The following is a 21,526-nucleotide window of genomic DNA, read 5'->3' as shown; positions in this document are numbered from 1 at the left end:
ACCATCCAGGACAAAGCAGCCAGTTTGATTGGCACCCCATCCACAAACATTCATTCCTCCACCACTGATGCACAGTGCACTGCAGCAACTTACCAAGGCTCCTTCAACAACACCTTCCAAACCCATGACTACAACCATCTAGCAGGACAAGGGCAATGGGTACCTGGGAACACCACCACCTGGAAGTTCCCCTTCAAGCCACTCACCATCCTGACTTGGAAATATATCGCCGTTCCTTCACAGTCGCTAGGTCAAAATCCTGGAACTCCCTCCCTAACAGCACTGTGGGTGTACCTACACCACATGGTCTGCAGTGGTTCAAGAAGGCATCTCACCACCACCTTCTCAAGGGTAATTAGAGATGGGAAATAGATGCTGGCCAAGCCAGTGACACCCAAATCCCATGAGTAATTTTTTAAAAATAAAATTGTTTCAGCAATGTCAATAACACATATTTAATCGAGGAAAACCTCTGTTTTGGGGCGCATTGGGAATCATAGGTCTAAAATTATCTGTTGCCTCCAAGCACGTTACACTTACCACACATCATCTCGCAAATCACTCAATCTCTGTATCTGAAAATGTCATTTTCTCAAAGAAATCCACCTAATTTGCATTTGAAAGAATCAACCCTTTCTGCTTCCAACATTTTAAGAAGATTGTTTTAGGATAGACTAGAACACCCTTCATAGAGGCTCTAAACAAGGGACCTTCTCTGCCAAATGGAACTGTGCCAAATGGAACTGCAGGAGTTGTGCTGCTCGGGACCGTCTTTAAGATGAAAAACGCTATATAGAATGCAAATCTTTCCTTTTCCTTGGCTGGGTTGACATGCCCTGAAATCATGAAAGGTGCTGAAAACTCACATTTTTTTATCATCGTTTTTGAAAACCTCACCATATACACATGCCCTTGGCCATTTCAGTTCAGTACTGTTACCACAAACCAGATAACTGCTGTTGGCAATCCTTAACTGTAGGATTAAAGTGATGAACACAGAATTTTAAACATTGCAGACCTGTTTCAAATGCCTGACTCAAAGTTAATATTAAGAGGGCGAGAAACACCTAAAATCTAGGAAAGGTACTAAACATTTCAGTATTTAAAAGATATTGGAAATAACATTGACGAATGTCAATCATCAGTGGAAGTTTAATCGGTTTAAAGTACTGAATCTTAACTAAGAAAGATTGTATTAATCTGCTAAAGCCCAGGAGACTGTGGAAAAGGCCTGATACTGAATGCAGAGACTGTCAGTGTAGAAAGTGTACGGCTCTTTTTATGATAATCAGCCTGGGGAATTGGAATGCTACCATTCCAAACAATCAGAGCATCAAAATGATCAGTCATTGTGCTGCTAACAACCTTTCATTCTGCTGATGTCACGTGTATTTTGAATGTGTTCTGACTTTCAGATTGTCAGACTGTTTACCATCAAAATAGAGATTTATTTTAAATAAATAGTAGTGGTTTAGTAGTAGTTCAGTAAACTACTTTGGAACATTCTTTGCTCCCAACAGCCCTGATGAAGCATCATCCTAGTGAATTTTTCACATCAGATAATTACATCTTCAGGACACTGATGGCCCTAGTGGGGCCACAGGCACTTGTGATATCCTTTGCTTATTTATTTTGCATGTGAATCTGAACAGTATGTTTGCCAGAAGGCCACTGATCATGGGGTGCATCATACGATGATACATTCTCTCTCCCTGCAAGGGTTATTGGATATTTTATTGGCTTGTTTCATGCTTCAAGGAGATCATGGGCCTTGTATGACTGCAGATCGATGCATTGTGTGTTTTGACTCTTTTCACAGATGCGTTTGACCCGTAAAGTGTCTGTGTGGCCAGTTGGATTGGTGGGCGGACGTCGCTATGAGCGCCCATTGGTGGAACAAGGTCACGTGGTCGGTTGGTACACAGGCTGGAGACCAGACAGACCCTTCGCTATTGATATGGCAGGTAAGCCCAATACTGACTCCTATCTAGTTCTCAAAATGATAGAATGAGCTGTTCCCATTTGTGTTTATTTCCAACTTTCTCTGGCATTGGAGGAAGGGTTTTAGTCAACTTTTATATTGGCCCAATGACTATATTTGCAAACACTGTGACCATTTCAGGTAGTCATTAATGCTGCTTTCATCCATCAGAGTTAACGCACTTCAAAAAGGAATTGTCGCAATTGCAGATTTCTTTATGAGTAAAGCACTTTGACCCAACATGTGTGGAAAGCAGGTGCCATTTAGAACATAGGTCAATTATTCTACTTAATGTGCTTTTAACATTTCAACTTTTAGTAGTGTTGTTTTGGCATTGGACTGAAATATGTAAATCCAATCATTTTAATTCCATTAAAGAGTACAACCTCTGTAAATCTGAGACTTATTAATAGCCCAAATATTGTGGTAGTAATGACAGTGAAACTGTCAGTATTCTCCGTCATTACTCCTCTGAAACTGACATTAACTTCAGGAGTATGCACATGCGCAGTGAAACATGGTGATCCGGAAGTTGCTCTATGTAATTCTACACATCTCCAAAGGATAAGTTGTTGAAGAAGCCCCTGAGTGCAATCAATAGTAAATCTATTGAACTGATGGGAACTCCCACTCTTCCACTGTTACTTTAACACTGTAACAACCCTCGAAAAAGTTACATCTTGTTGAATGAGGTGCAACTGGGTTTTTAATGGTGTAGCAACATTATAATTACTAATCTACACCTCTCTGGTTCTGAAAAAATCATTTTATGTTTTTGGAATGTCAATTTTCAACACAATAATAAATTCCATATATTTATAAAATAATATTTTTTTAAAGCTTGTTTATGATATTTAAGTTTCTACCTTAATCCTATGTGTATGTCCCAATCATTTATTTCCCTCTCTATGAAAGTTAACTTAAAGTAAAGGATAATCAGTGGCTTTTATTTCCTGGTTTGCTGTCTGTGCAAAGACCTCAGTGTGATTGGCTGCTTACCTTGCTTGATGCCATCATTGTTGCTGGATACCTGGAGGCCTCCTTGACATCAGATTTAAACTAATATTGTGAAAGGGAAAATCCACCGGGATCACTAGATCTTTTTGGGCAGCTTTTTTTGAGATCAGTAGCAAGCACTGTCACTTCACTACTGACCCTGAAATCCATCCCTAACCCTAACCCTTTGGTTCATGAAATCAGGTTAAAAATGATAGAAGCCTGAGATTATTTTGTTTTGAATCCATTGAAGGTGCAGATAAAGATTTTTTTTTATCTTTATCATTATGAATATTTTATATTATGGATTAATTTTGACAGTGTAGCTGTAGGTAAAATGTGAGCCAAAGTAATATAAACTTCCACTATTACTGTTATGCTCATTTTATCATCACCTAATATGGATATATGAAGAATAAAGGAAATAAAACCTTGTGAGGGCTTATTAAAGAGAAACCTTATTAAAGGTCAATTTTGCTCAGAGAATATATAATAGAAAATATGTCTTGAGCTTCCATTCAGAATGGATCTTAACTGCAGGGAGGGGAAGTGAATTGAATCCAAGAGTCTAATTTTAAACAATATTGTCATTCAGTATCAGTTGAAGGTGAGGGAATCCTGTAAGCCTGAAAACCATAGGAAACACTAATAAATCAAAAGTATTTTCAGGGCTCAGGGGAATGGGAGTGGGACTGGCTGTGTGTACTGGCAGAGGGCCAGCATGGACACAATGGGTTGAATGGCCTCCTACTGTGCTATAACCATTCTATAATTGAAATGGCTGTTGGCCACCATCCTGATTGGCAGTGTTAATGTAAAAAAAACATGTGGAATAAAATGCTTTCTTACAGAAAGACAAAAATATACCCAAGAATGTTTGGAAGGGTGTGACTACATCGAGCATACACAGGTCTATAAATTCTAATTACATTTATTGACCTTGTTATGAAATGGAGCTAGTTTGGGTGAGTTGTACTGGTATTTGTAGGAATGAGTTTAGTTTTAAAGTTTAAGTTTGATTTGTATTTCTATATTTGTGTGTTAAAAAAGGTCAAATAGAGTTTTTGTTCCACTTTAAAAAGGCGCTTGCATTTCTAATGAGAGTTTGCAACTTAAGAAGTTAAATAAACAGGAGCAAAAGAATTGGGCTGTTGCCTAGTGACAGGGCTCCAGAGAGGTAGGTCCCTCCCACAGACACACAGAAAAACTAAAGAAACAGCAGTTTTAAGTTCAGTTTGAAGCCAAGATCCCAGAGAGACTAGACACTGGGAGAGGGAGCAGTAGATTTCCCAAAAGACCCAGAATGTGCCAAGGCCAAAGGAGTGAGACAGAAACAGGGGAAAGTCCCAAGCAGATCTTCTAGTCAAAGGAAGGACAAAAACCTGGAAAAGGTCCTGTTAAGTGAAGTTAAGATTGAAGGGCAGAAAGAAAGGCTCCAAGCTTCAGATTTAAAGAGACAAAAGCTATAGAAAGCAGATTTATAGGGAGAGCAGCTTGCAAGAGGAAAGAATGCCCAAAGAGACAACTGAAGGTCTGTAACTCTTTGTTTTGGGCATGTGAAGCAGTGGTACTGTTGACAGCTGAGTCGGTGGTGAGAGAGAGAATGTGGAAAACAGCTTGAGTGCATGTGGTGATCCAGTGAAGAGAAACATCAGAAAGAGAGTTCGAAACCCTGAAGGTGAACCCTTGCGGAAGGCATCTGAGAGAAAGCATCGGTTTGGGAGAAGATTCCAAGGTGAATTCTTGGAGACTGAAAATTGGAAACCTTTGTGTGAAAGGCAGAGTGTAGTGAGACCAGTTGGTTCACGGTGTGACAAGTGTCTGGAGGGAGCTGATGAGAGAATCATAGCATCTAGTTGAGGTGGCATCTGTCACTTGGTTTCAGAGTGTGGTGTGTCTGACCACAGGGTGCCAATTAGTTTACATGGACTGTGTACTTACTATGAACATGGGCAGGAAATGCAGCCGGCATGGAGGCTCAGCCATGATCTCATTAAATGGCGGAGAAGACTCCAGGGGTTAAATGATTCATTCCTGCTCCCATTTCTTAAGTTACTGCATTACAGCAACCATCTATCATGGATGCTGAATTTTACAACGTGGTTATGTTTTGAAATGTATCTTTAACTCCAAGTAAAACTGACAATCCTCGATGAACACCTCAGCTCGGAGGCATGCCATGCAATCCAGTTGCCATGATGAGAGAAATTCACACATGAATCTATTTCAAACCTTTGACCTGGAAGCAGTAACAATGAGGAAAATTTGTAATTACTTTAAAATGTTTCAAGAATCTGTTTTGAAAATTGTTTTTAAAAAATGCAAAAGACTTTCAAGAGTTTGTATCACTTGTAAATGGATTAATTATAATCTTTGGATAATAGAAGTGCTGGTCCATGTGACCTGACGACCCTTGGCCTGGAAGCAGTACCAACAGGAAGTAAGTTAAAATACGGAAGCTATATGGCAAGACACAAAGAGGAAGCAGACGAGCTGGAGAGAAGAAGAAGGTTATTAGCAAGCTGGGTCAGAGAGCTGGATTTTTGAGTAGGTGAAAGCACGTCTAGGGCATCTGCTGCTGTTTTTTTCACTTCCAAGTGATTGAGTGTCCAGAATCAGCCACACAGTACGGAGCTAAAGACAGTTCTGGTAAATCAAAGCTGATGGGAGCTGAGAGTGGACAAGCTTTTGGAAAAAAGTGTGCCAAGTAGATAAGATTGCACAAGCGGAATCCTGCTTATGTGGATATTGCTGCTAGTAGCGAATCAGCTAAGTCCTTGAAGGAAAGGGACTGGAATTCTGTTTGAGGGAACTGTGTGACTGAATCAGGGGCTATGCAGGTGGAGTGAGTTGCCTAGAAAATCTGTAACATAGTTTTTGTATCTGCCATTCCATTTATAATATATAGTTTGTACCGACCATGATTTTCCTGTTAATTCATGTTTAATTTGCGTTGATTCTGCTTCATGTTCAAATAAAAGTTGTTAAAAAGTGAAATCTTGTTTTTAGTTGCTTCATTGGGGAGTTGATGGGTAAATTTGGTTATTTTGGTTTGCGAATCCCCAAAGGGATAGTAACAGTTTTATTTCTCTGTTATCTAAAGAGTGAATTCCACCAAGAGTGTGGATTTTTTAAGTAAGTCAAAGTCCATCAGATTCATGTAATCCTAGGTTTGAAATAAGTGGAGCTGATTCAGTGAATTTGAAGACGAGGCTCTAGGATTAAAGGATAAGGTTCACAGTGGGTTCAATGATAAGACATTAAACAGTCAAAGGGCAGTTTTCAGATGTAGAGTTTCTCTCTACACCATAAAGAAAAAGAAAGACTTGCATTTATATAGCACCTTTCATAGCTTTAACATGTTCCCAAAGCTCTTTACAGCAAACTAATTACTTTGTGAAGTGTAGTTGCTTTTGTAATGTAGGAAACATGATGGCCAATTGTAGCACAGCAAGCTCCCATAAACAGCAACATGATATCGACCGGATAAATTGTTTTAGTGACATTGGTTGAGTGATTAATATAGGGTACTACAAATGAGAGAGCAATGTAATTTCCTGGGAAGGTGACATGTACAGCCAACATTATCCAAAGGAGGTCAGAAAGCAGAAGATTTTCTTGTCATTGTTAATAACTTGTCTTCAGCTCGCTGTCATCTCCGAAATGACAAGGTCAGGAGGGACAGGAGAAAATTATTTCTGTGCTCGGTAAAGAGATGGAGCTGTCAGTTTAGAGACAATTGGGAACACAACTGCACTAACCCGATGGTATCAGTTGACACAAATAGGCCACTTATTGGAATCATTGGAAAAGCTGAAGAAAAAAACCTCCAAAGATGTGTGAGAAGACCACCCTGAAGACAACGCCTATTTCTACAGCAGAGATGATAATAAGATAAAATCCCACAACTCTGCAGAAGTACATTAGGTCTTTCAGTAGCTTCAAAGGAAAAAAAGACCCATTAGTATTTCAGATGTAGAGGCTTCATAAGAAATAGTGAGAGAGTCGTGAAAGGCAGAACAAGAAACTGGTGCTAGAACGCTTTAAACTAGAACAAGAAACTAGAACAGTGCTGTTTCTTTTCTCCAGACATATGAACCCCTCTGTACAGTACTGGGTAGTGCAACACTGTTAGTCTTTCAGATGAGGCATTAAACTATGGCCCCAGCTGCCTTTTCAAGTGGAATTGAAAGATCCCATGACACTAATTCCAAGAAAAGGTGGGCAGTTACCTCGGTGTTCTGGCCGATATTTATCCCTCAGCCAACATCACAAAATCAGTTAAACTGGTCACCATCTCATTTCTGGTTGCAGGATCGGGCCTCATTAGTTTCTGAATGTTTTTCTTGAACTTGGGGAATTAGTGTTCTCCAATCAGACAGTTTAGTGAAATCTGGACATTTTCCTCAGTTCCAGTTCCAACTTTTACACTTTGATCTCCGCCTCAGCTCATTAACTTTTGTAAGTTTACTAGTTTAGCTCCAAAATATCACTTTACCAAAAAGTGTATGTCAACTGTTCCCTTTCTCCCCACCTCCAACATTTTTTCTCTCTCTAGCACTTTTCTCTGCATTTCCTGAATCTTCCTTTCACACCATCTCTGCCCTGATGGTATAATTGCTACCATAAATCGTGGCACATAAGCCAACCTGGCGTATAAGACGACCTAATTTTTAAAAGTGTCAACGTACACGTTTAGGATTGTACTCAGCATATAAGTGGACCCCCCTACCCCCACCATTTTTCAGCTAGTTAATGCATGTTTAGGGCTATACCCAGATTAGGAGCCTGCCTTAATTTTTCAGCTCAGAAAAAGGTGCTTAGGGTTATACTCCCTTATAAATCAGCAGATGGGATCAAATAGGTGATACAGGCCTTGTTGCCAAGAAGATGTGGAGTTCAAGACATGTCCACACAGAGCAGGCCAGGCACGGAGATTGACAAACAGATATAGGTCCTCTTGCAAAAAGAATGAAATGCAAAGCTGGTTTCAAGCTAAAAGTCATAACATTCGCTAACTCATCAAATGACTGCTGCAGTGAGGGAATTCAGTATTGGTGAAAACCTGGTACGAGAATGAAAGACGGAATCCTCCCTGAAGAAGATGCCCAAGGCCAAATGTGCCATGAGAACAGGAACCAGCCACTGGCCTGATCATGAGAAGGGTGTATCAGAATGGGTCCCCAAAAATCATCAGAATGGCTACATCGTCACCAGAAATGCAGTGCATATATATGCTCTAATGTGAGCCACATCAAACCCTGAGTCTAGCAAATATTTCAATCCAACAGCTAGCTTTATGGAACAAAAATGGTGCAGCAAAAGACCAAGATTGCTCAGAAACTACCAAAGTGACCAATTTCCAGCAGTTCTTCATCAGACAGTAGCAAAAAGTATCCATTACATGTCACATCAGCAACATGGGTGACTTGCCCATGAATTTCGATATGCCCAGCAACTGAACTGTTTAATGGGAAGGCTCAAACAGTTCTAGTGAAAATGAGAGGACATGAGAAGACAAGATTTACGGTGGTGCTAACCGGCATGGCCGCCAGAACAAAATCAAAGCCTATGGTAATTTTCAAAGGTAAAACTATGCTGAATATCAAGTTCCCTGCAGGAGATTTTGTTCATGTCCATGACAATTGTTGGATGGATGAGGATGGAGTGAAGTTATAGATTGATAATGTGTGGAATAAGCGTCCTAGTGGCCCACGTAAAGAATGTAGCTTATTGATGCGGGACATGTTCAGGAACCATATAACTGATGAGATCAAGAGGTGCCTGTGAAGAAATAACAGCAGCATTGCAGTTATACCGGGGGGGGAGGGAGTCTAATGTCCATAGTTCAACCTTTGGGTGTGTGGCCCCCTAACAGTAGTTACACAGTAGGACAGAGTATACAGGGAGAAATAAATGGGGTGTCTAAGAAAGGTAACACAATAATCATGGGTGACTTCAATCTACACGTAGATTGGGGGAATCAGATTGGCAAAGGTAGTCTGGATGATTTCATAGAATGCATTCGAGGCAGTTCCTTAGAGCAGTACGTTGTAGAGCCAACCAGGAAGCAGGCTATTCTGGATTAAAGACAGAAAATGCTGGAAAAACGCAGCAGGTCTGGCAGCATTTATGGTGGGAGAAACAGAGTGAACGTTTCAAGTCCATATGACTCTTCAAAACTGGAGAGGGAGAAATGTGATGGGTTTTATGCTGTTGAAAAAGTGGGGAGGGGCAGGTGGAACAAAATAGGCAGTCAGGGATCTGTTAGAGGGCAGGAGAGATTAAATGACAAAGATGTCATGGAACACAAGACAAGGAGAGTGGTAATGATAGTATTAAAGTCTAAAGCTTTGGTCCAGAGTAGGTATAAATAGCAGAATAAAGGTCAGCACTGTCTAAAAGCCAAATAGCAGAATGTGTTAATAGCAGAGAAAGGGTCAGCGCTGCCTGAAAGTAAAACATGGGGGGGATGGGAGTCTGAAATCAAAATGGTGGAGAGTTCATGGTCTGAAGTTGTTGAACTCAATGCTGAGTCCAGAAGGCTGTAAAGTTCCTAATCAGAAGAGGTATCCTTCAAGTTTGTGTAGGGCTTCACTGGGACATGGCAGCAGGCCAAGGACAGATATGTGGGCATGACAGCAAGATGGTGAATTGAAATGGCAAGAGACAGGAAGGTCGGGGTCATGCTTGCGGACTGAGCGAAGGGGCGGAATTTTCTCAGATTTGCACTGAGTGCACTGTGGGCGTGAAAAAAGGTGATTCCTCGCCAGTCGCAAGGGCAGGTATTTACGCTGTATTGTCTGCTTCCCGCCTCATTAATTATGCAGCCACAGGACACACGCCGTCTCGCTGGCGGGCAGCCTCTGAATAGCCCACCACGCTGTTATCACACCGTTTCCTCACTCTGGGTGCCATATCTAAACTGCAGCCATGCACACAGTTCTCAATGCTTGCAGCCCAGGACTGCTCCACTGAAGATATGGCCTTGTAAACCAAGAAGAGTTCAGAGACCCATCACTGGATTGCCTCTTGGAGGCCTGCCATGATGTCCTCCACCCCCTGCTCTGGCTGCAGGAGGTCCAGCAATCTCACCATTCCAGCTTGGGAGGCGGTGGCAGTGTTGGTCAGTGCCAACATTGCACAGGAGGGGTTGGCCACCCAGTGCAGAAAGAGGATGAATGATCTCATCTGTGCTGCCAGGGTAAAGCAACCATCTGATCACCCTAAACTCATACACTCAGTAAAGTGATGGAAAGAAACATCAACAGTGCTATACAGTGGCACTTGCTTAGCAATATCCTGCTCCCTGACACTCACTTTGGGTTCCACCAGGGCCACTCGGCCTGACCTCATTATAGCCTTGGTTCAAACATGGACAAAAGAGCTGAACTCCAGAGGTGAGGTGAGAGTAACTGCCCTTGACATCAAGGCAGCATTTGACCGAGTGTAGCATCAAGGAGCCCTAGCAAAACTGGAGTCAACGGGAATCAGGGGGAAAACTCTTCACTGGTTGGAGTCATACCTAGCACAAAAGAAGATGGTTGTGGTTGTTGGAGGTCAATCATCTCAGTCCCAGGCAGGAGTTTCTCAGGGTAGTGTCCTCGACCCAGCCATCTTCAGCTGCTTCATCAATGACCTTCCTTCCATCATAAGGTCAGAAGTGGGGATGTTCGCTGATGATTTCACAATGTTCAGCCCATTCGCGGCTCCTCAGATACTGAAGCAGTCCATGTCCAAATGCAGCAAGACCTGGACAATATCCAGGCTTATGCTGATAAGTGGTAAGTAACATTCACACCACACAAGTGCCAGACAATGACCATTTCCAACAAGAGAGAATCTAACCATCGCCCCTTGACATTCAATGGCATTACCGTCGCTGAACCCCTGACTGTCAACATCCTGGGGGTTACCGTTGACCAGAAACTTAACTGGACTAGGTATACAAATACTGTGGCTACAAGAGCAGGTCAGAGGCAAGGAATCCTGTGGCGAGTAACTCACCTCCTGACTCCCCAAAGCCTGTCCACCATCTATAAGACACAAATCAGGAGTGTGATAGAATACTCCCCACTTGCCTGGATGAGTGCAGCTCCCACAACACTCAAGAAGCTTGACACCATCCAGGGCAAAGCAACAGGGGTGATTGGCACCCCATCCACAAACATTCACTCCCTCCATCACCAACGAACAGTAGCAGCAGTGTGTACCATCTACAAGATGCGCTGCAGGAACTCACCAAGCCTCCTTATACACAACCACTACCATCTGGAAGAACAAGGGCAGCAGATACATGGGAACACCACCACCTGGAAGTTCCCCTCCAAGCCAGTCACCATCCTGACTTGGAAATATATCACCGTTCCTTCCCTGTCGCTGGGTCAAAATCCTGGAACTCCCTCCCTAACAGCACTGTGGGTGTACCTACACCACATGGACTGCAGCGGTTCAAGAAGGCAGCTCACCACCACCTTCTCAAGGGCAACTAGGGATGGGAAATAAATGCTGGCCTAGCCAGTGACACCCATAATCCATGAATGAATTAAAAAAAACTCAAGGCCATCACACATTTACTGGCATCTCATTCTGCCAGCTCAAGGGACATCACCAATTACCCTCTCACACACACCTTCACATCTCCATCTGGCCTCATCTCCTGTAGAGACTGCCTCCTCAGCCCTCACCATCTTGAAGCTACTTGCACAGATCAATATGTGCCCCCACACACCCTAGGATACCCCCTCCCCAAGCAAGCCCTAGTGCTGTAGCCGTTGAAAAGCCACCCCCACATTATAGCTGGTCTGGTAGGTAGAGACCTGCCCATGAACCCCACTAAAAATGATGTGGTGCTGCCTGTGAAGCCTGGTGTTGATGAGCGTGAGTGCTGCCGGAAGCAAGGTAGGCAAACAAACCTTGAAGTCCCGGATGGAGTGCAGCTTGTCGGGTGCTCGTCACTTATGTACAGTTGTGAAACACGTCGGTGTACAATCACGCCGGTGTGCCTGGATGATCCAGCGTGGAGGGGCTGATTCCAGCGAGCTGGGCTTGTAATGAGATGTGAAAGTAATGATATTAGCTTCTCGATGTGCGTTGGTGGGAACCACGGCCTGCCATTGACGGGTGGAGCACAAAGTGGTTTTATGTCAACGTGAAACCGATTTTTGCGATCTTCCAATATTTTCCACTCTCACCCGTGATGATGCCCACCTCAAACGGGAGTGGAAAATCCCAGCTAAGGGGTTCTGCAAAGCAGTCACCCAGTCTGCTTTGTTTTCCCTCAATGTAGAGGAAACTGCATTGGGAGCAGCGCATACAATAGACCAAATTGAAGGAGGTGCAAGTGAAGCACTGCTTCACCTGAAAGGTGTGTTGGCACCTTGGATAGTGAGGAGGTAAAGGGGCAGGTGTTACGCCTTCTGCGATTGCATGGGAAGGTGCTGTGGGAAGGGAATGAAGGAAGAGCTTTTTTTTATTTGTTCATGGGATGTGGCCATCGCTGGGTAGGCCAGCATTTATTGCTCATCCTTAATTGGACTTGTTCAGAGGATATTTAAGAGTCAACCAAATTGCTGTGGTTCTGGAGTCACGTGTAGGCCAGACCAGGCAAAGACAACAGATTTCCTTCCCTAAAGGGCATTAGTGAACCAGATGGGTTTTTACAACAATCAACAATGGTTTCGTGATCATCATTAGACTTTTAATTCCAGAATTCAAATTCCACCATCTGCCGTGGCACGATTCAAACCTGGTTTACCAGAGCATTACCCTGGGTCTCTGGATTACTAGTCCAGCAGCATTACTACCATGCCATCACCTCCCCCTAAAAGTCCAGAAAGGCCCCAGCGAGGATTGAACTCATGACCCCTGGTTTACAAGGCCAATGCTCTAACCACTGAGCTATGGAGCCTGAAATACAGGCTCCATGAACCAGGGTGTCCCGGAGGGAACTGTCCCTATAGAATGCTGACAGGGGAGGTGAGGGGAAGATGTGTTTGGTGGTGGCATCATGCTGGAGTTGGCGGAAATGGCGGAGGATGATCCTTTGAATGCGAAGGCTGGTGGGGTGAAAAGTGAGGAAAAAGGGGACCCTAACATGGTTCTGGGAGGGAGGGGAAGAGGTGAGGGCAAAGGTGCGGGAGATGGGTCAGACACGGTTGTGGTCCCTGTCAACCAGTGTGGGGAAGTCCTCGGCTGAAGAAAAAGGAAGATATGTCAGAAGTTCTTTTGTAGAAGGTAACATCATCAGAACAAACTGAGAGAATGGGATGGAGTCCTTACAGGAAACAGGTGTGAGAAGCTGTAGTCGAGGTAGCTGTGGGAGTCGGTGGGCTTGTAATGAATACTGGTGGACAGTCTATCACCAGAAATAGAGACAGAGAGGGCAAGGAAAGGAAGGGAAGTGTGGGTGATGGACCATGTGAAGGTGATGGAGGGGTAGAAATTGGAAGCAAAGCCTATAAATTTTTCCAGGTCCAGATGAACATGAAGCGGCACTGAAACAGTCATCAATGTACCGAAAGAAGAGTTGTGGGAGGGGGCCTGAGTAGAACTGGAATAAGGAATTTTCCACATACCCCACAAAAAGACAGGTGTAACTGGGGCCCATGTGGGTACCCATAGCCACACTTTTTATTTAGAAGTGAGACAAGTTGAAGGAGAAATTGTTCAGTGAGAGCAATTCAGCCAGAGGGAGGAGAGCAGTGGTGAATGGGGATTGTTCAGGCCTCTGTTCTTGGAAGAAGCGGAGAGTCCTCAGATTATCCTGGTGAGGGATGGAGGTGTAGAGGGATTGGACATCCATGGTGAAGAGGAGGCAGTTAGGGCCAGGAAACTGGAAATTGTTTATATGACGTAGGGCATCAGCAGAATTGCGAATGTAGATGGGAAGAGACTGGACAAGGGGAGAGAGAACGGAGTCAAGATAGGAAGAAATGAGTTCCGTGGGGCAGGAACAGGCTGACACGATGGGTCGACCAGGACAGTCCTGTTTGTGGATTTTGGGAAGGAGGTAGAAGCAGGCTGTACGGGTTTGAGGGACAATGAGGTTGGAAGCTGTGGAGGGAAGATCTCCAGAGGAGATGAGGTCAGTGACAGTCCGGGAAACAATGGCTTGATGTTCGGCGGTAGGGTCATGGTCCAGGAGAGGCTATTCTGGACCTGGTAATGTGCAATGAGATGGGATTAATCAATAACTGCCTAGTAAAGGAGCCTCTAGGCAACAGCAATCATAACATGATAGAAATACAAGCTCAGTTTGAAGAGGAGAAGTGTGAGTCTAAAGGTGGATTTGCACGAAGTGTGGTGGCAGGCGTGAAAAAACACATTTTATCCGCCGGCCGCAGTGACCAGTCTTAGCGCTGTATCATCCCATTCCCAGCGTGTAACACCTCATCAATAATGCATTCATGGGAAACACTGTGGATCACTGTTGGGCGGCCTGGGATTTGCCCCACACCATGGCCTCAGCGCTTCCTCGCTCTGGGCACCATACTTAAAGTGCATCAGAGCACAGCCAACTTCATGTCTACAGACTAGGACTGCTCCAGGCGGCAGATGGCCCTGAAAGCAAAGAAGATGGCAGCTCCCAAATTTAGTGATGCCTCTCTGGGGTGCCTGCTGGATGCAGTGGAAGGCCGTCGCGATGTCCCCTACCTCTGCTCTGGCTGCAAGAGGTCCACCAGAGTCACCAGTCCGGCCTGGGAGGTGGTGGCCAATGGCGGTCAGCACCACCGGAGCACAGAGGAGGTCAACTATCCAGCACAGGAAGAGGATGAATCCTCTCATCCATTCCGCCAGGGTAAATCAACCACCTCATCACTCTCAACTCACACACTCTCAAACCCATCACACATCCACAGGGATTTCACCCCTCAAGGGACAACACCACTAACTCTCGCACACACCCTCACATCCCCATCAGGCTCATATCCTCTCGAGCTCACGTCCTCATCCCGTCCATGGCTCCACTCACCACACAAACATTCCACGCAGTGTCATGTGGTCATGTGTCCTGCTCACACTCTCTCCATCTGTTTTCATGCAGGAGAAGCCTGCTTACATTAGCAGGGAGAGGTCCCAGACCAGGGTGGAGGGGACCACATTAGGACCCTCACTCATTTTGAGGAGCGTGCCATCGCGCTGACTGGTGAAGATGTGGACCATGCCTACAGTGATGGTGAGATCAGTGGCAAACACCCTCGTAAGGATCCTGCACCCCACCATTCCTCTCTCAACGCAACTGTGAGTGCTCTCTCTCTCTTGCTTTTGACTCTGCTGTCATGCACTAATTATCTCTACTGTGGTTCACAGGGAGCTCTGCCAAGCGACCGACATCCTCAGCCAGCCAGTCCCTCAGTTCCATCCAGGTCCTCACCTCCAGCCAAGAGGACGCCTCCTCCATTAAAGATCTGGAAATAAGCAGCTTGGAAGACCCGTCACAGCGCTTACCCACACCCTGCACCAGCGCAGAGACACATACCTCGGTGGGACCTAGATCTAGAACAGCCTCGGGTTCATAGCCTGATGGTCACCCCATGGACACATGTCTGCAACAGGAGGCAGGTTCAGCCGAGCTCCCTGGCACTCGGAGGACTGCTGGGGAAGAGGCATCTGTGAGGTCTGAGTCAGATGACGAGCCTCTGGATTTGGCCTTTCAACTCATCCTGGAGAGTCAGTAGAAGGCTGGGGAACATCACACAGAGCTGTTGGAAACCTTCAACAGAGTGGCACATGAGTCGGAGGAGTGCGTCCGCCTGCTCTCTGACGGAGTGGTGCCCACATGTGCGCGTATGGAGGTCTCCGGGGGAAGGATGGTGGACGCCATGGAGACCCTGGTCCAGCAGAATGCAGAGATGGCACAGACCTGCACTCCATCGCGGTAGCCATAGGTGAGTTCCTGCAGTGGCAACAAAAGAGGGAAATGAGGCACCTTGCTGTCTCACCAGGTGCTCCTTCCCCTCAAGGAGTCAGGCTGGGGCCCTCGGACACCCGAAGGGAGGAGGAGCGGCAGCTGGACACCCCGGGTCATCCACTCAGGAATTTCAGAGGCTGTCCTCTCCCTCCGAGTCCCCTTTGCCTGTGGCCCCCTCAACCTCGTCCTCTGTTACCACAGAGTGAGTGGCTAGCCCACTGGAAGACAGCCAAAGCAGCTGGGGCCCTCAAGGCCTCAGCTTTCCAGAGGATGCATGCCAAAGTCATCAGAGGCATCCGAGCCAACCATTGCACAGGCTGTCTCCACCTCAGGGCAGCACCTAGAAAAGTTAAGAAATCCTGATCACAATTGGTTGTATGGGTGAACACATTTTGTCACTTTATAATCTGAAAATATTTTCACTTTCACTGAATTAGGTGTAATGGTGCCTTTCAGCTTCATTGACAGGCTTTATGAGTCCTCCCACTGCATCCTCCGGCCCCCTCCCAACCCCACCCTCAAAACTAGCAGTTCAGCTACATGCCGCCAGACCATGAGTGATTCTGGAGGGAGAAGTGTGTGTGGCAGAGCCTCTTGGAGCCTCATGCAAAATTCTCCCACGCACACGGATCCTTCTTCCATCACACTCATCTCACTGTCCTGAGCATTTTCAATGCTGCCTGCTGGGGTTCTCTTTCGGTTGTCCATCTGAGCTGACCTACACCTTCTCCCACCACTGATCGCACTCCCATGCATCACTTGTGCCCGTTCAACACGAAACTCACAGACTCTCAATTTGAAAAACATGGTCGTAGTAAAGTTTCTGATCAGCTCTCCTGCCCTTTCCCCTCCCCCAGTCACCCATGTCCTTTCCCCCATCACTGTCAATCCCCCCAGTATCACATTCCACCTCCCCATCGTCACCTACCAACCCGAACCCTTGTCTTTCCAGGATGTCCAGGTGAATGTGCACATCCCCTACTTTCCTGAGAATCCCACACCCATCCACATTGACCTCCTCGACCTCCTCCTTCCCATTCCCAGGGTCCATGTCCACCTCTGAGTCCCCACTAACCACCCTCACTGCCCCTTCTATCTTTATCGACACACCCTCACCCTTCCACTCTACTGGCTCACTTTGCCCCCTCTCACACTCAACATTCCCTCCTACCACGCCCACCCTCAAGTTGCCGCCCAGGAGACAGTCATTGACTCCATGGACCCCTCCCTTACACGCTTATTTGGACACCCTCCCCACCATACTCTCTCCTCCACCCTTACTCTCTCCTCCCCCGGACACCTTCCTCCCTCCTCCTACTGGATACCTTTCCCGTTCCGAACTCCATCCCTCACTTCTTCCTCCCCCCTTGCAGCACTGTCCCCCATTACATTCTCCTACCCCTGTGCTCTATCCTCTATCCCCCCCCCCACCCCCACCCCCACCAACCACCCCCCGCATAATCCCTCTTCCCCCCCTGCCGGACACCTTCCTTCCCCCTCCCAACACCTTCGTTCCCCTTCTCCCAACTTCAACCCCTCTACACCTTTGTCCTCCCACTCAACCTCACCCCATCCTTCCCCAGCATGCCTTCCTCTCCCCGCCCTCACAGCTGGACATTCCAAACCCCCACCCCCACCGGTCATCTGTGGCAGCCCATGACTGTGATGTTCCGAAGCAGACCCAAAGCATCAACTTTCTGAGAGCTGCTTCATGGCAGAGCCATGTCCATGAGAATCCACCCAGCATGTGATGCCTGTGTTCCTCCAGGATCCAGTAGCTGTAGGGCTCCAGTGTCATCTTCTCCTCGGATGTCTGCAATCTGGGCAAGGACCTGACAGTAAGTCCTGACTTCTGCATGTCACACTTGTCCAGAAGTGTTCTGGGCCAGTGTGTTTTCCTGCCGGTGTAACGATAAATCGAACGTAGGGGGTGATTTTGGTCGGGCCCTCCCTTGCATCCCTTAGCGGGCAAATCGGACTCACTCCAGCCTCCAGTGGGATTCGCGTTCCGCCATGGCAGACGATTTCGCTGTGATTTCACGTTGGCGTGAAACCGATTTCTGCCCCTCACGCTGAATTGTCCTCCCCCACCTGCCATAGCGCCTGCCACCAACGGGACCGGATGATTCCGTCCTAAGACTTATAAACCTAAATAAAGGTCATTATAAGGATATGAAAACAGATCTAGCCAAAGTGAATTGGTAAAATTGGTTAAAAGGTAGGACATTAAAGATGCAGTGGCAGATTATTAAGGAGACATTTAATAACTGTGATAAACTTGGAATGCAGAACTAGTTTCTTGCAAGAAACAGTAACCTTTATTTACAGACTCCAGATGAGGCTACATGCTTGTTCCAAGGCTAAAAAGATTCTGTCCCTAAGATTCCCTGTGCTTAGGGCTGATTTGTCTATACAGTCTCATGATCCCCATAACACTAAGAAATGGTTTAACATACAATCATTACGATAGCCCTCAGCAAAGATTTATCCCAATGAGAAAGAAAGACTCTTTGAGAAGGACGCATCATCCATGGTTGAATAAGGAAGTTAAGGATTGTATCAAATTAAAGGAAACACTGTACAAATCTACAAAGATTAGTGGCAGGTCAGAGGATTGGACACATTTTAAGAACCAGCAAAGAATGATGAAAAAAAATAAAGTGGGAGAATGTAGAGTGTGAGAGAAAGCTAGCTAGAAATATAAAAACAGATAGAGTTTCTACAAGTATTTAAATAGGAAAAGAGTAACTAAAATGATTGTTGGTCCTCTAAAGAGTGAGTCTGGGGAGTTAATAATGGAAAACAAGGAAATTGCGAAAGCATTGAACAGGTATTTTGTGTCTGTCTTCACTGTGGAAGACTTAGAAAACTTCCCAAAGATAATTGTATTTCAAGAGGTGAAAAGGAGGGAGGAACTTAAACAATCACCATCACTAGGGAAAGGAGCTGGGAAAACTATTAGACTCTAAAGGCTGACAAGTCCCCAGGACCTGATGGTCTGTACCCTAGGATATTAAAAGAAGTGGCTGCAGAGATAGTATATGCGTTGGCTATAACCTTCCAAAATTCCTTGGAATCTGGAAAGGTCCTGGTGGATTGGAAAACAGTTAATATATCATCTTTATTCAAGAAAGGAGGAAGACAGAAAGCAGGAAACTACAGGTCAGTTAGCCTAACATCTGTCATCCAAATTACAAACGTACAAAATAGGAGCAGAATTAGGTCTTTCAGCCCCTCAAGCCTGCTCTGCCATTCATTCAGTTTGTTTTTTGAGTTCCACATTTCCATCTAACCCCGATAACCTTTGATTCCCTTGCCTAACAAGAATCTATCTATCTCTGCCTTAAAAATATTCAATGACCCCCACCTCCACCACCTTCTGAGGCAGAGAGTTCCAAAGTCGCACAACGCTCTGAGAGAAAAAATTTCTCCTCATCTCTGTCCTAAAAGGGCGACCCCTAATTTTAAATCAGTGCCCCCTAGTCCTGAACTCACTCACAAGAGGAGACATCCTTTCCACGTCCAACTTGTCAAAACCATTCAGGAACTTATATGCTTCAATCAAGTACCAGGACACCCAGATCCCAGTGGAAACAAGCCCAGCCTGTCTAACCTATCCTCAAAAGACAACCCACTCATTCTATGTATCAATCAAGCAAACCTCCTCTGAACCACCTCCAACACATTTACATCCTTCCTTAAATAAGGAGACCAAAACTGCACACAGTATTCGAGATGTGCTCTCACCAAAGCCCTGTATAACTGAAGCATAACATCCTTACTTCTATGTTCAATTCCTCTCGTACTAAATGATAGCATTCCATTAGCCTTCTTGATTTGTCCGGCTTACTACCTTTTTGCGACTCATGCACCAGAGCACCGAAATCGCTCTGCACCTTGGAACTGTGCAGTCATTCTCCGTTTAAGTAATACACTGCTTTTTTATTCTTCTTGCCAAACTTCATATTTTCTGACATTATACTCGATCTGCCAGATTTTTGCCCACTCACCCAACCTATCTATATCTGTCTGAAAACTCCTTATGTCTCCTTCACAACATACCTTCCTATCTATCTTTGCATCGTCTACAAATTTAGCTACCATGCCTTCACTCCCTCATCTAAGTAATTGATGTAAATTGTAAAAGGTTGAGGCCCCAGCACACAGCCCTGTGGGACTCTACTTGTCACATCCTGCCAATCAGAAAAAGACTCATTTATGCACACTCTGTTTTCTGCCAGCCAGCCAATCTTCTACCTGTTACCCACTACACCATGGGCTTTTATTTTCCACCATAATCTTTGATGTGGCACCTTATCAAATGCTTTCTGGAAATCCAGGTACAGCACGTCTACAGGCTCCTCTTGGTTAGAATCTATTGTCAAGGAGGTTATAGTAGGATACTTAGAAAATCATAATTTGATCAGGCAGAGTTGACATGGGTTTGTTGATTCATGCTTAATTTATTAGAGTTTTTTGAGGAAGAAAGAAGGATAAAGGGGAACCTGTAGATGTGGTGTATTCGGATTTCTGGAAGGCATTTGAACAGTTTCCACATGAAAAGTTACTACACAAGATAAGATTACATGGTGTAGGGGGGGTAACATATTAGCATGGATAAAGGATTAGTTGGCTAACAGGAAGCAGATAGGAGGGATAAATGGGTCTTTTTCGGATTGGTAAACTGTAACTAGTGGAGTGCCACAGGGATCAATGCTGGGGCCTCAACTATTTACAATCTATATAAATGACTTGGCTGAAGGGGCCAAATGTGTTGTAGTTAAATTTGCCGATGACACCAAGATAGATAGGAAATTAAGTTGTCAAGAGGGAGTAAAAAGCCTACAAAGATATATAGACAGTGAGTGGGAAATTTGGAAGATTTGGAAGGAAAAAAAGTAGTATACTGTTTAAATGGAGAGATATTGCAGAACTCAGTGGTACAAAAGGGCCTGGGTGTCCTGGTATATGAATCATAAAAAGTTAGTATGCAGGTGCAACAAGTGATTAGGAAGGCAAATAGAATGTTGACCTTTATTTCAAGGGAAATGGAATATAAAAGTAGGGAAATTTTACTGCAGCTGTAGAGGGCATTGTGGAGACCACTTCTGGAGTACTGTCTAGTTTTAGTCTCCTTAGTTGAAAAAAGATATAGGGAAGAATTCCTCCCCCCCCCCCCAATTGGGGGGGGAAGTTTAGGACTGGGTGTGCCTCCGATCTTGGGGGCGCACCGCTATTTTAAGTGGATGAGGTTTCATGCTTTTTTTTAAGCCTGCTAGGGCTCCCAGCCTGCCCGCCAACCTTAAGGTTGGACGGGCAGGTCCTTTAACTACTTCAATTAGTTTTTAAATGGCCTCAATTGGCTGTTGACAGCGCACAGCTGATTCGGCTGCGCCCCTGCCAACCTGAAAATGCAAATGACGCGGGATGACGTCGGGAGTTCCGCCCGCGTCATTTTACGCGTCGGCGAGTGGGCCCCATCCCCCCCGCTTACCGAACTCAATATCCTGCCCATAATTACATTAGTAACAATTCAGAGAACATACAAACATATGAACTAGGAGTAGGAGTAGGTCACTCAGCCCCTTGAGCTTTCTCTGCCATTCAATAAGATCATGGCTGATCTGATTGTAACC

The 21,526-nt window shown here is 45.2% G+C and overlaps 1 protein-coding gene and 1 non-coding gene across 2 annotated transcripts in view; one reads left to right on the top strand and one right to left on the bottom strand.

Moving 5' to 3' along the window:
- Nucleotides 1-21,526, top strand: part of b3gat2 (beta-1,3-glucuronyltransferase 2 (glucuronosyltransferase S)) — a 194,926-nt gene that overhangs the window by 118,235 nt on the left and 55,165 nt on the right. The window contains exon 2 of the mRNA XM_078541861.1: nt 1,820-1,964. Within this exon, the coding sequence (XP_078397987.1) occupies nt 1,820-1,964 (145 nt within the window). The remainder of the gene's footprint in view (nt 1-1,819; nt 1,965-21,526) is intronic.
- Nucleotides 12,815-12,887, bottom strand: trnat-ugu (transfer RNA threonine (anticodon UGU)). The gene has a single exon. It is a non-coding gene; the product is annotated as a tRNA-Thr (tRNA).

Source organism: Cetorhinus maximus, chromosome 5 (assembly GCF_964194155.1).
Source record: "Cetorhinus maximus chromosome 5, sCetMax3.hap1.1, whole genome shotgun sequence".
Lineage (NCBI taxonomy): Eukaryota > Metazoa > Chordata > Chondrichthyes > Lamniformes > Cetorhinidae > Cetorhinus > Cetorhinus maximus.
This window is presented reverse-complemented; position numbering and strand designations above follow the sequence as displayed.